At 38.5% G+C, this 13847-nt stretch overlaps 1 protein-coding gene across 1 annotated transcript in view; it reads right to left on the reverse strand.

Annotated features, from left to right (window-relative positions):
* Positions 1–12027, reverse strand: part of LOC104492391 (centrosomal protein KIAA1731-like) — a gene marked incomplete at its 3' end in the record, with an annotated part of 34112 nt that extends 22085 nt beyond the window's left edge. Inside the window, exons 1-7 of the mRNA XM_010134948.1 lie at positions 11920–12027; positions 10064–10264; positions 8743–8867; positions 7788–7881; positions 2857–2970; positions 1383–1523; positions 158–341 (exon numbers count right to left, since the gene is read on the reverse strand). Of these exons, the coding sequence (XP_010133250.1) occupies positions 158–341; positions 1383–1523; positions 2857–2970; positions 7788–7881; positions 8743–8867; positions 10064–10264; positions 11920–12027 (967 nt within the window). The remainder of the gene's footprint in view (positions 1–157; positions 342–1382; positions 1524–2856; positions 2971–7787; positions 7882–8742; positions 8868–10063; positions 10265–11919) is intronic.
* Positions 12028–13847: the final 1820 nt, after the last annotated feature.

Below are 13847 nucleotides of genomic sequence, written 5' to 3' on the forward strand. Positions count from 1 at the left end.
GTTTGTGTTTAACACGAGTGCTGTGTTTTCTGTGTTGGCCAGCTGTGTGTACGTTTACTGAAAGCCTGCTCGTGCATGTGGACCTGGGAACAGGTAGCTGCAGCAGCCTCTCCACTACCAGGCTATCAGATTCAGCAACCTCCAACAAATTACTTACTCCTGTCTTCACTGTACATATCTTCAAACGCAAACTCTAGTTCTCTCTGCCATTCTTCTTTAATTTCTATGCGCTTGTACGCGGGCAGAAAAAGTTGAGGTGGCATCTGTGCTACCATCTGTCTTCTGCGCATCCGATCCATATTCTGCATTTGCTCAAGTTCTTTCAGTAGCCTTTCCCTGTCCTTCAAGTATAAAGAAGGGATGACAAACATTTAGTGTTCACATTCAGACAGCCATATGTCAAGACTGATAAAATACTTCCATTTAGTTACCAAGAATTTCGTCTAATCCTTAGTGTTTAAAGCAAATTTAATTCAAGGGAGAATGCACTTCCTCAGGAGAAGGCTGTATCTGACCTTTAAACACAAAGGTCATCAATACTACCTAGAAGATCTAGTGTTAAATCAAGAATCAGGCTTTACACCTGCAGGCCAACTTTCCTCAACATAATTAAATCTTCCGTTTTATAAGGTAAATGAGTACTTCCTTTGGCAAGTCACTTTTGTTAGAATATAATTAATCGGTTGTTACTTTTTTTTTTTAATGGTACCCTATCATTATATACGAAAGCTATTTAAAAAAAAAGCTTAATTTGAAACTCGGTTCGGTTGTTTTCCTGTTAACTTTAGGAGCATCAGTACTATTTCCACAGTTCCCCATTATAGTTCGGTTACTCATATAGGGCAAATCACATCTGAACAGGAAGCTTGTGCTATTTCTAGCTTCCAAAAATACTTGTGAAGTCAATAACACAAATCTCAGAGCATACCTCTAGGTATAGAGATCTTTCTCAACAGTTCAGTTTTTACTTCTTAAAGGAAACAATTTGAATATTTCCAGACTTATGCTTTAACAGAACCTTAGTCTTTTGAAAACTTTTCTAAGTTTTACTTAAAAAATAAAAAATAAACTGTTGCTGCCTTAAATAATAAATTTTGTTCCCTGAAGCACAGAATAATCAATGCCAACAAAAGCTGACATGCAAAAGTACAGCTCATCCCATATTAAAAACAGTTTAGCTTAATTATAACTGACTGGTTCTCCCTCATGCCAGGCAGCCAAAATAAGCAAACTCAGTTTCATGATTTTTAAACACATCCTGAAAAATCAATTTAGTCCATCCATTTTCCTCCCATAACTGTAATTCTTTTACTAATCTAACCTACCTACTACTAACTTAACACTGATCACTTTGACATCAGAAACAGGTACATTTGGCCTACCTGAGCCAAATGGACCTTCTTCAAAGCATGACTTCCTCGGAGATGTGCCTTTTCCAGCTGCTCTCTTCGCTCCCTCTCTGCCTCTCTGTGTAGTTCCTCCAAACGTTTCCCTTCTTCTTCAGCAGCTAAGCGAGCATCTGGCTGGTAGTCAATCAATAGTTTAGTCCATGAAGTTCTTAGTGGTATTTCAAAGCATGTGCAACAATAAACAAATGAATAATTCTGCAGCAAAAGCACTTAAATAGTTTTTTACCTTTGGAAAAAAAAAAGTATATTTACATATTCCATGAGTGTAGGTGTCAGTGCTCTAGTTTCAAGCTGTACTAGGGACAATCATTTGTATGACTTATCTGTTATAGCAGAGTGGTTATTTTTCCTACAATACAAGCTAAAATTAATAAGACAGTTAGTATTATACACTGACTACTTCTACCCTCATGGTTCTGTTTTCAGAAAACAGGGAAAAAAGAATCCAGAGGCATTATCATTCTGATTTAGAAAACCAAAACAATCTGCAATTTTTAAATAAGAAAAAACCCTCACTAACATGAAAATAAAAAAACAACTTAGGTAAAAAAAAAAATAATTGCACATAAGCAAGGCTAAAAAGATTAACATTTTGGAATTTTCCGCCACAGAGCTGAGCAAACTACAGTATCTCCTCTTATTGTTTAGGCCTACTCCTTAAAACGTTAAGAAAAACTAAAACTTCATGAATGAAAACTTCATGAATGCACTGAAGAAAAAGATTCACAAAAACAAATTTATTGAGAGCTTTTCTAGTCTAAAGAAGCTGATCCAGAACAGGAACTTAGATAGTGGTCTCACATCACCAATAAACTGAACTGCTGTTTGGTTCACTTTTCAACAGCATTGCCTTAATTCAAAAACTGCCTCTAAAAGCTAAGCTCTTGCTCCACCTCTCACTTTTTCAAGTCCTCCCCTTTCTCTGATCTGACTTTGGCCTTTGCTGAGCGTTCTGTAAAATTGAGTAAACTTTCCCATTTGGGAAAAATTTGCTCATTGTTCTTTTTCCCAAATTAGACTTCTGCCATTTTGGTAAGCTGAAGCCATTGACTGCATGAACAGACGAACACAAATACAAGGTAAAGACTGGGAGTACGTAGCTAAAAAGAAGTGAACAAAGAAGGGGAACTGCAACGATTAATTTAGCATAAGCCACAAAGCAGAAGATTCGGGTGTCCTAACATTATGCCAATCTTATGAACTCACCTTCTTACAGGTGTGTTCACGGTACTGTCAGGCGTGATCCCATAAGTGACTGCACACATAACAGGCCTTATGAGGTTCCCCATCTAAGATTCTGATTAGTACGTTGTGTAATAGCTGCTTTATACAAGTTCCTATTTTTAAAGAAGTTCTAGAAAACGGAGTTGCTGATATTCAGACACTGTATGCAGTATTACGGAAGATATGGAGGAAGCACGTATCACAAACACTAGGAATTAATCACCTGCTCTCCATCGCCTTCTCTGTCCACATAAGGTTCGTAAATATGATAGCGTGTAACAGAAAAGTTACTAGCACTATAGGGCTTCACTGCAGAAGTCTTTTTCACTTCAAAATTCTACAAAGAAAAGTAAAATACAGCTGTATCAGAGAACAGTATTTCTACCAAAGCAACTGAACAGCACATACATGATCGTGATCTGTACACTTAAATCCGTTTGAAAAGAAAGCCACTGTCCCAAAATCTGTTCTGAAAATATTGCCGTTCAAAAATTTACATGCATTTAACAATCAATAAAACACATCAGGACAAGACAAAGCTAGAGAGCTTAACAACTAAGAGCATCCAATACTATCAGGCAAACTTCTCCTCTCAAACTGACATCCAGAGAGCTCTACCTTCATGTTTCAAAAGCACTACCTTAATATAAAAGCAGCTGAGATTAATATACTAACACAACTCTCACTTAAAGCAATTGTCACACTCACCTCAAAGCAGGGCAATCACAGATCCACAGTATAATTGTGCGTAACAGCAAAACAACACTTTGAGTACAGACTTTCTTTATAAAACACAGAACCATTATGTCCAGTTTGTTAGTTGACCAGAGTAAAGAGCATTTTCCATAACCTCACTAAAAAGTGTCTATTCATGTAATAATAAGTATTTTTTTGAAAAGTTTTGGGTATACTACCATGTTTCGACTCTTGTCCAAAAGAGTTCGAACTCTCAGCAATCAGACCTTCCCTTTTCTTTGTCTCAGCATTATATTCTCGCAGCCAGGTTAGGTAGCTCACTGTTTTGTAGGACCTGCCTTTGTACTTCTAACATCACCATTAATTTTCTCTCAGCTTCCTCTTCCCTAGCTTTCTCCTAAAAAAGGATCCTTACCAGCATTAACTAAACCAGCAAGTTTCATAGTTTCAGTGGTTTAAAACTAACATGACCATAAACAAATGCGCATACACAAAGAGCAGCATGAGGCCTCAGGAATACCTTAAACTTATCTCTATGTAGGACGAGGCATACAAAATTTCAGTATTGATTATCTCTTGCTATTGTATAAAGATTGTAGAAAGTAAAATGTTTAAATTAAAATCCTGTTGATATGCAACTAATTTTAGCTTCGCCAACAGGATGTCAGTAACTTATTTTATGGTTCTTACAGCAAATGCGTATTACTCTAGTGGGAAGGCGAAAAAAGATGTAGTAAAGGCATGGCAAATAAAAGCACACCATCAAGAATTTCACATGTATTCGTACATAATGCTTTTTAAAAATTGCTAACCTTCTTAATCAAAAAATCATAATAGTAGTAACAGCTCAACATTAACCACAATGCTTGTAAATACAGATTACAGCTCTGAAAACAAAAACGTCCCGTGCCTACACCTCATTAGACAGACCACTCACTGCTTGACCTATCCTGTGTTACCTTCAGAGTGTATAATTAAACGTCAGTCTTCTGAATTATTTTAAAAAAGTAAAACTAAACACATCAGTAATTAATAATTACATTTAATCAAATCTCCAGAATTTTATTCAAAAGCTGTGAAGATGTAAGAATTATGTTGGAGGCTGCCATTTTCCAATTAATGTCAAAAGCAATTTAGGTTGAAAAGAAGTAATACTTGTAGCATCGTTACACCTCACAGGGAACAAACGCAGTCAAAAATCTGTGCATACTTCCATCATGAGGTTTGTAACTCCCCTCTCCTTCTTTATTTTTCTCTAAAAAAGTAAATAATTCTATACAAAAAGCTGGCAATACTGGAGCAGCAATGTATCATGAAATGAAAAATTAGAAAACCCAACTCTATAAATGCTGTGAATACTCAATAAAAGTTTTAGTAACACTTATGCTGCATTACCATTATATAAAAATCTTCCAGATTGTAGATAGAAAAAGTAATTTCACAAGATATTTGTCAATAAAATGGTGTTTACAGTTTAACTTGGTCTACCTGAACAAGGCCTCAATTCCATAAAGCCATCCTTCTGAGAAATAAACTTCATTATGACTATACATCTAGACTAAAAACACTTCTTTTGTAACTGGGCAAAGTAACAACAACAGAAGCATCTTCAGAAAATGTTTCTTTATGTTCTAAGTAATCCTGCAATGAACAACACTGCCCTAGCTCCATTTTATGAAATTTTATTCAATTGTTACTGCAACAGGCTGTAGTTATGTTTATTAAATTCTTTATGTAAATTGATTCAAGAAAATAAGGATGTGTACACATGAGCTTGTAATTTGCTGTAATTCACAGGATTTAGAGCGAAGTTAAGCAATTCAAATTCAATGCCTTTTGAGTAATGCATTTGCAAGACAAAGCCATAGATTTCCCCCCTGAAAATGATAGTTAACATCTCTTGTTTTCTCCCTCTATACAGAACTGGAAATAAGCCACAGCTCTAATCTTCTCTAAGCTTTCAGCTACTTAGCATTTACACCATGTAGTACATGGCACCCAGTTTCTCTACCAAGGAAGTATTTTTATTCTTCACCCTGCGCTCTCCCAGCAACATAGGCCTATGCCAAAGGGATTAAAATCCTAGCAGATACGAAAGCTAGGAAAAAGGCTCAAAATCAGCTAGTCTTTACAGGGATCAAACTGACATGCTGTGCTATATTTAAACAAAGCAATCTCTTTACTCAACAAAAATACAACACGCCTGCAGAACTGTTGATTTAATTTGCCATTATCAGAGCATGAACTTCTTAAAAGAAACAAAATCCACTTATTGTGGAATATCCAGATGTTTGCAAACTCTGCTAAAACCAGCTAAAATCACGTTTGCTGAAAAGGTGAGTAAAGGACATTCTTTCATGGGTGGAAATGCATTAAATTGTAGAATTTCAGGAAAGGAAATTATGATTCTACAAAACGTAAACAGGGTACTGACCCAGATCTGTCATACAACACAATTGCAAATGCAACTGTACCAAAACGAAGTCTTCTTGCTTGAGCAGTGAAAAAAGACTGAAGAATAAGAAACTCTGCATTTGTAAATCAAAAAGATGCATTACTGAGGTTGTTAGATGAAAAGTATTAATACAGCAGTGTGTCTTTTTAGCCTTTACATCTACAAATACATGTTAACTGCAGCTGACGTTTGGCCACCAATTTGAAACTGGTTTTGTTTTTTTACAGAAAGCAACATAAAACACATCCTAAACTGCAAAAGTTACTAGAAAGCCAATTCTGCAGCATCTCATGCTTTTCCAACACCACCAAACTGTGCAACACAAGGATCTGAAAATCAGGAAACGAAGAGTCAAAGTTTCAGCTGATACAGTCGTCATCTCTCTACAGCAGCTACACCAGGAATATGTCATGTGGAACAACACAGACAACAGGAATGTGAAAAAGCCTTTGAATTTACCTGAACTGTACTATACAGGACTTTATTAGATCTGTTCTAAATTCCAATATTGTATATACTTCACCAAAAATAACCCCAAACTTTACAGGGCCTTTACAACGCTTGCTTAAATCACAGAACTACACAGCAGTAGGAGTTGGAAGGGACCTCTGGAGATCATCTACTCCAACCCCTCTGCTAAAGAGGTTCTCCTACAGCAGGTTGCACAGGATCGCAACCCAGGTTTTAAATATCTCCCGAGAAGGCGACTCCACAGCCTCTCTGGGCAGCCTGGTCCAGGGCTCTGTCACCCTCATATTAAAGAAGTTTTTCCTCATGTTTAGATGGAATTTCATGTGTTCTAGCTGGTGCTTGTTGCTCCTTGTCCTGCAACTGGGCATCACTGAAAAGCATCTGGCCCCATCCTCTTGACACCTGCTCTTTAGATGTTGATAAGCACTGGTAAGATCCCCTGTCATATACAGCTTCCACAACAAGAAACCCCTTGGGCAGCCATCAAGGAGACCTACCAAGAACCATGTAATAAAGGATACAGCTCCAAGTATTTGAGCACTCCTCCTTCTCATCACTCTGAAAACTGTGATGGTCAAACTTTACTCAGTTTTTCCCCTATAAGCCAACACACAAACTTTTATATATAATATGCTGGATGTGGCTGGGAAAAGCTTTGATAACTTCACTGGCTCTAAGAGGGCCCAGTATACCTTTCTTTTCAGTGGTTATACCACCTTCTTATCAGTGGTATGAATATCCCCAAACTCGATGGTCTGAAAATGCACAACACATAAGGCAAATTAGAACCTGCATTGCTGAAGCTCCGTTAGATTCAATTTACCAAAAGTTAACTCCAGAGTAAAAATGTACATGATTTTCTCCCTACAGTTCAGATCTGCAATCCTGCAGTAACTTCTACACCTAAGCAGAATCTCTCTGAAATCAAAGAAGCGTGAAGGAGGTTCAAAGTCACTCTCTAAAAAGGGTACAGAATAGAATTAAAAATACGGGTTTTACCTACTTTCCTCCCCAACAGGCTTTGGTGCTATCAAAATTAAATAGCTTAACCTACATTTAGTATTTGCTACAAGAAACAAAGAAATCGGAAAACAAACCCTAAACAACTTAATAGCTAAAAAGGTAGAACTATCTTTATTACAGAACAAAACAAAATGCTGCTACTGCATCATTATGACAGACGGCTGGGGTGTTGTGCACATGCTGAGAAAGATTACTGTAGTGCTTAATACCACTGTGGCTATTAAATGAAAATGGGAACACGATAAAGTTTAAAAGACACATTAACTGCAAAAATAAATCTCAGATGACAAGAGGTAAAATTCACACACAAGAGATCAGGAATAAATACCAAAGCTTCATAGTAAGAAGTATGCCGATATGTAATTCATTAATTTTTTAAATTTTTGCTGAACCACTCTCCTTATAGTATGCAAACAGCAATTTACCCTGTTGTGAGGAGTCAAAGAAATAAATAGTTACTTTATACGGTACCCTGAAATTGTGATCACTACCGCATCATGGATGCATACCTCAAGGGGACGTGGCGGAGGAGGCGGCAGGCTTGCAACTTTGGCTGCTCTCTGTCTTTCCACTTCCAGGGCATGTTTACGAGCATTTGTTCGTCTTGGGGGAAAACACAATAACCCCCAATACACACGCACACACAAAAAAACCCAAACAAACAAAAAAAAAAAAAAAAAAAAAAAAAAAAAAAAAACCCCAAACCCACAAGAGAAGAGAGAAGGAAAATCATTCAAGCAGCATTGACAGCACTGTGCAAAATAAAAGGCAAACAGCTTCAGATGTACCTGAATTGAATGCTGGAAGGCAGCACTGGAATATTAATTTCTTGAAGTAATGCAAAATATGTTAATACACAAGCTTCTAAAGAACTTAAGCTTCCACTTAAGTTTTCAGAAAGCACTGCATCACTTCAACATATTTTCATTGCTCAGGTGTTGACAAAACTAAGTATTTAATCAATAGGTCTCAGTTCTACTCAAGCACAACTATCCCCAAGACTACACAGTTCATTCTTCATGCCAGCTCAAGTTTGGTGCAATCTGCTTATAACAAAAAAAACCCCAAAACAACAAAAACCAAACCACTAAGAAGACCATGACAAATGCGATAGGTCCTTTTTTCAGGTAGGTAACTCTCCATCAGGAACTGGCCTGACAACATTTAATTTCATGTCACTGAACAGCTGTCAGACAACAACCCAGACTGAAAAGAGAGATTAATAGTCCCCCACTCATTGACAGTTTATAAGGCCATCTTATATACTTGACAATTTTTTCTTGGTTTTAAAACTACAAGTCTCATCAAAATACACAAATGTTGTCCACGAGCATTGATTTTCTAACCCACAATATTTTAAGATTAAAAAAGCGCCAAACAGGAAGCACCAAGATTTTTGCCTTTCACCTTGTGACATGGTAAAAGGCATTCTGTGCTTAATAAAACTAGATAACTATTGCATACCGGGCTTGCTCACGAAGTAATCTTTCTTTTTGGCACTTCTGCTCTTTCAGGGCCTTCTTATGTCTCTTCTCAGCTCTTTGTTTCCTTTCCTCTGCTTGCTTTGCCAGAGCTTCCAAGTCAGGTTCCTTAACAACGAAATATTTCAAGTACTTAATACAAACGTTTACTCCTAGTACTGCTGATAAGAATCACAAGCTCAAAATTACTTTCTCTAATTACTTCACTGTATTAGAATAAAAAGACTCTGAATAACAACTTTTCCTTCTCTGTCATTTTCTGTATTCTCTTCTCTATCACCAACAGCAGCAAATGTGCCACAATCCTCAGCCAATGTAAATGACTATTGATGTGGAAACCTTAGCTTCTCTCTGCACCTCTGGGATAAAAAGGGTAATATAAATATACTTACACATTTTAGCAAATGCTGACTCAACTGTACAGAGAAAGTGTGTTACTACATTTTAGTTGTTAATTACAACACTTTCAACAGAAACATTTCTTTATGATTAATTCTCTGTTCCTATGGCATTGGTACCAGTTTTCTACAAACTGTCATGCTAGTATTGGAAAGGACTTCACAAAGACGTTGATTTAGAAACACTGAGATATGAAAAAACATAAGACTATTTTACTTGGGTTAAAAGCCTCTCCAATTCAGGAAGTAAGCTAGTCTGCAAAATTCATGCCAGAAATCTGTGGCACTGTTGATTTCTATCAACCCGTTTCAGAATCAAATCTACGGTAAATTTCTACCCAACAACCTCCATGACCTCTCAAATAAAGAGTTCTAGGATTTCAAAGAAAGTGAAAATAGTTTATAGGTGCAGAATTAAGAAGTGACACCAGTTTGAAGTCTGAAGCCCTTACCAAGACTTTCCACGTCACTTGAGCACTGGCGAAAAAGAAGTTGCGTATTTGCTTAACCACAGAAAAGATACTGTTACATGGCAGAGAAAAAAAAGTTACTGTATTACTGGCATAATTGAGACAATCATTCATCCTGTGCAATTTCGTATACAATCTAACATACACTAAGTATGTTAACTTACAATGTGTACAATCCAACATAAGTTAAGTAACTTTAAGAGTTTGCACAGCAAAAGCCTGAGCAGATGGTCCTGTCAGACCATTTAATCCCAGGTCTTACACAAAGATATCCATGAAAAAGTACTCGGTCATTTCTAAGACATTTCCACTCTTAAAAAACTGTCCATTTAGGTACTAGGACTGAAACACCACGAATATAAAAAACCAAACAGCAATCTTGGTATTTCTAGAACGTCAAGAGTTTCTGACAGTAATGCTAAGCTGTTTCACTTACGTTCTCCTTGGCTTGTCGGTGACCCTCACCAATTGCTCTTAAGCTTGATAAATACAGTTCTTCTAAGGCTTTCATCTTTTGATCCTGGGCTTTCTGCCATTCAGCTCTCAGTGCCTCCTCTAACTGATGCAGTTGCTCTTCTCTCCTCTGCTTTACTTTCTGTCTTATCTGCAAGGCGATATACTTCTGTTGCTCTCTAACCTGTAGAAATAGCATTTGTTTTGTCAGCAATTTAAAAAAGCACAATATTTTTGCAGCAAGTCTTTTCACAACACACTCTACCCTCCTTTCAGCTTTCCATCTCATCTACTATTCCACTCACAATCTGTCCAAAAAGTACTTTAAAGTTGTGGTTAACTTTTTCCAAAATTAATATATTAAGTAATAAATTTAATCTTAGCTAAATGTTTCAGTTAATATCCACAGAGCAACATACAACTGGTAAACAAAACTGTTTGGAATACCCTTCCCTCCAAAAACAAGACATTAATTTATTCAAGACTCCTATTATAATGCAACATGGATTAAAGAAAATCAGCAACTACACTGATAAAGTCTGATTACTAAGTTTTTGGTTCCCACTTTGGCAGTAAAATTCACTTTGCTGAAGAGAAAAACACACCAAGCAAAAAGCCCAAGAGGGGTGAAAGATTAGTACGTAGTAAATGTCTTGAAGATCCAGATTTTTTTTGAAGATATGACAGACCTGAACACCTTGTGCAGGACAAAGCAGAGGAAGGCTAAGAAAACAGCAAGAGAAATGGAAATATAGCCCTGTGGTCTAACACCAAGACAGCAGAAACAGAAACGGAAAGGGGATGGTATGACCAACAGATGTTCTGAAGAACATAAAGGTGCTCCGCTCACATATTCTTACAGGGGCAGTACTTAAAGCATTTAGAGCAATGACACACGTAGCAATTTAGTTTGTGTGGTAGAAAACTGTGAAGTTCTGTATAAGCAGTAGTTGTCTTATTTCTTCATGGCCAAATAACAATGGTAGATACCAGGAAGGTGGCAAGGAAGAAGAGATTCTGGAGCAGATGCCAAAGTGAATCTAACACAAAGAGAAGGTATGACAAGCAAAATATGCTCTTAGTAATGAACGAATTTAGAAAAGAAAAATAATTCACAAATTAAATAGAAACCTAATATACAGTATTTTGACCCAGAAATTTATTTTAGATGAAATAAATTTTTCAGTTAATTTTCCTAAATTATTTATTCCATCATCATCATCATGGCTTGGCTTCGCGAACGAAGATCTGGGAAGGGCTTTTCCCACGCTCGCTGCAAGCGATGAGTGCACCCTTCAAGCCTGCGCAGTGGATTTTTTAGGTGAGGCGCAGCGTGCGCAGAACTGGCTCCACCCTTTACACCTGAGGTTCATCTGCCAGGGCCTAGTGAGCTTGGATGGAGACAGCGAAGTCCTCGGATCATAGGTTTGGTTAGAGTGTCCTTCTCTTAGGTGACGGATGCCTTACAAGGCTGAACGAGCTCCATCTGCCCGGGTTTGGAGTCAGAGTTGTCCTTCTCCTAGGGTGGTTGCCCAAAGGCTAGTGAGCCCATCCTGCCCGTGGACACACTTTGTCTGACCCTTCAGCTGAGACCTGTCTGGCCTGGGAGACCCCACCGGAGGCACATGCCACCACCAGCACAGCTCTCAACCTCACAAGGGCACGCAAGCTCCTTCCCCAGGGAAAGGGGGTGCGCGTGAAAGAGTCGCTGCTCTACCTCCGGACATCACAGACCCGGGCACGGGGCAGCCGGGGCCTGCCAAGAACGGGAGTCCTGGAGGACTAATTATTTATTCCATCATCAAATGAAATACACAACTTGTAAAAATACAGACATACCTGCTGTAGCCTCAGTTTTCTTCTCCTATCATATTCTTCTTTCAGAAGCATGGTTTCTTCATTAGGACTAAGCCTCAATTTCCCCATTTTTGCAAGTTTCTTCTTCATCTTTGGAAGCGTTGAATAATCAATGTCTATGAGAACAACATGAAAAACACAAGTTGCACATAAATGGTATAGGTAAACCGCCTATAAAAACCAGATATTGCCATAATCTTGGGAATCTATCATGGTATCCAGGTGTATGAGCTACAACAGTTCACTCTGTTCCAACTGTACTCAACAACATTGGCACTATCTTTGTCACAGTCACCAAATGTGACTAAACTGCTTTTGAACTATTTGCTGTGCAGCAAACTCTGCAACAGGATTATATTCACATCCTACACCGTGGACCAGACAGGTACATCATCAAAGCGAGTAACAAACAACATTCCACTCCTGGGAAGATCAAAAAACCAGCCTACTGAAAACCACACCACACAGTAAAGCAGGCTGGTCAGTTAGTGCGTTTGTACTGAAATATTCTCGTAACAATTACAAGATACAAGACATTGAGTTTGTTAACATTTCTGACTGCAGTCCAAGTTTTTCTGCACTAAGACTGTGAAACTCTGACAACGGTCTGCGTGCTAAGCATTTCACCAGAACACTAAAATTGCTCACAGACAATTTTTTCATCAAGTTTTCTTCAGCAGCCATTTCAAATGATGTCTCCATGTAGATTCTACTGTGGACCAGGATTTGCTGGTTTTACAGACTGCTTCCAGTTTGCACCTCAATTACAATTTTCACCTGCACAGCAAAAGAAGGCCTTTTCAGCCTGATATGCAGCCTAGTCCAAAACTGCCCCCCACCTTTATTTGCTCTTTAAATATTTCTATCACTGAAAATACTCTCACAAAACAAATCAAAGACTTTCAAAACTCACTGTTTAGTTCTAAAAATCAAAAGCTTATTACTAGTGAACAATCTACATAGTCATCATCATCATGGCTTGGCTTCGCGAACGAAGATCTGGAAAGGGCTCTTCCCCACGCTCGCTGCAACCGATGAGTGACCCTTCAGTCCTGCGCAGTGGATTTTTTAGGTGAGGAAACAGCGTGCGCGGAACTGGCTCCACCCTTTACACCTGAGGTTCATCTGCCAGGGCCTAGCGAGCTTGGATGGAGACAGCGAAGTCCTCGGGTCATAGGTTTGGTTAGAGTATCCTTCTCTTAGGTGACGGATGCCTTACAAGGCTAAATGAGCTCCATCTGCCCGGGTTTGGAGTCAGAGTTGTCCTTCTCCTAGGGTGGTTGCCCAAAGGCTAGTGAGCCCATCCTGCCCATGGACACACTTTGTCTGACCCTTCAGCTGAGACCTGTCTGGCCTGGGAGACCCTACTGGAGGCACATGCCACCACCAGCACAGCTCTCAACCTCACAAGGGCACGCAAGCTCCTTCCCCAGGACAAGCGGGTGCCCATGAAAGAGAAGCTACATAGTACTACCAATTTAACTAACATGTTACGCCTGGAAAGATTTGTGTTCAGGTATCATAAAAAACCACCCCAACACTGTAGAAATCAAATGAGGTGTTAAAATGAAATAATTATCCACAAGATACTTTTGGTGCAGGACTGTTAAGTCAATGACTGTTAAGTTCAGTACAGGATAAACAGACAGAATATCACAGCTCCAACTAGCCTTCCCTTACTCAGTTGATGAGGTATAGACCAGAAGTTTATCTACATATAATTAAGGAGCAAATGACTACATTTTTTCCCACCCAAAGAGTGTAAAAACCTAAAAGGATGAACAATACAAGGTCTAGATTTAAAAATAAGAGATAAGAACCGAAGCAGTAACACAAACGCCACAGTAAAGGAGTCGGTATTTGCAGAGATTCAGCAGCAGCGCAGCTACACGACAGTTAAAACTAAGCCG

Source organism: Buceros rhinoceros, unplaced genomic scaffold (assembly GCF_000710305.1).
Source record: "Buceros rhinoceros silvestris isolate BGI_N320 unplaced genomic scaffold, ASM71030v1 scaffold6164, whole genome shotgun sequence".
Classification (NCBI taxonomy): Eukaryota; Metazoa; Chordata; class Aves; order Bucerotiformes; family Bucerotidae; genus Buceros; species Buceros rhinoceros.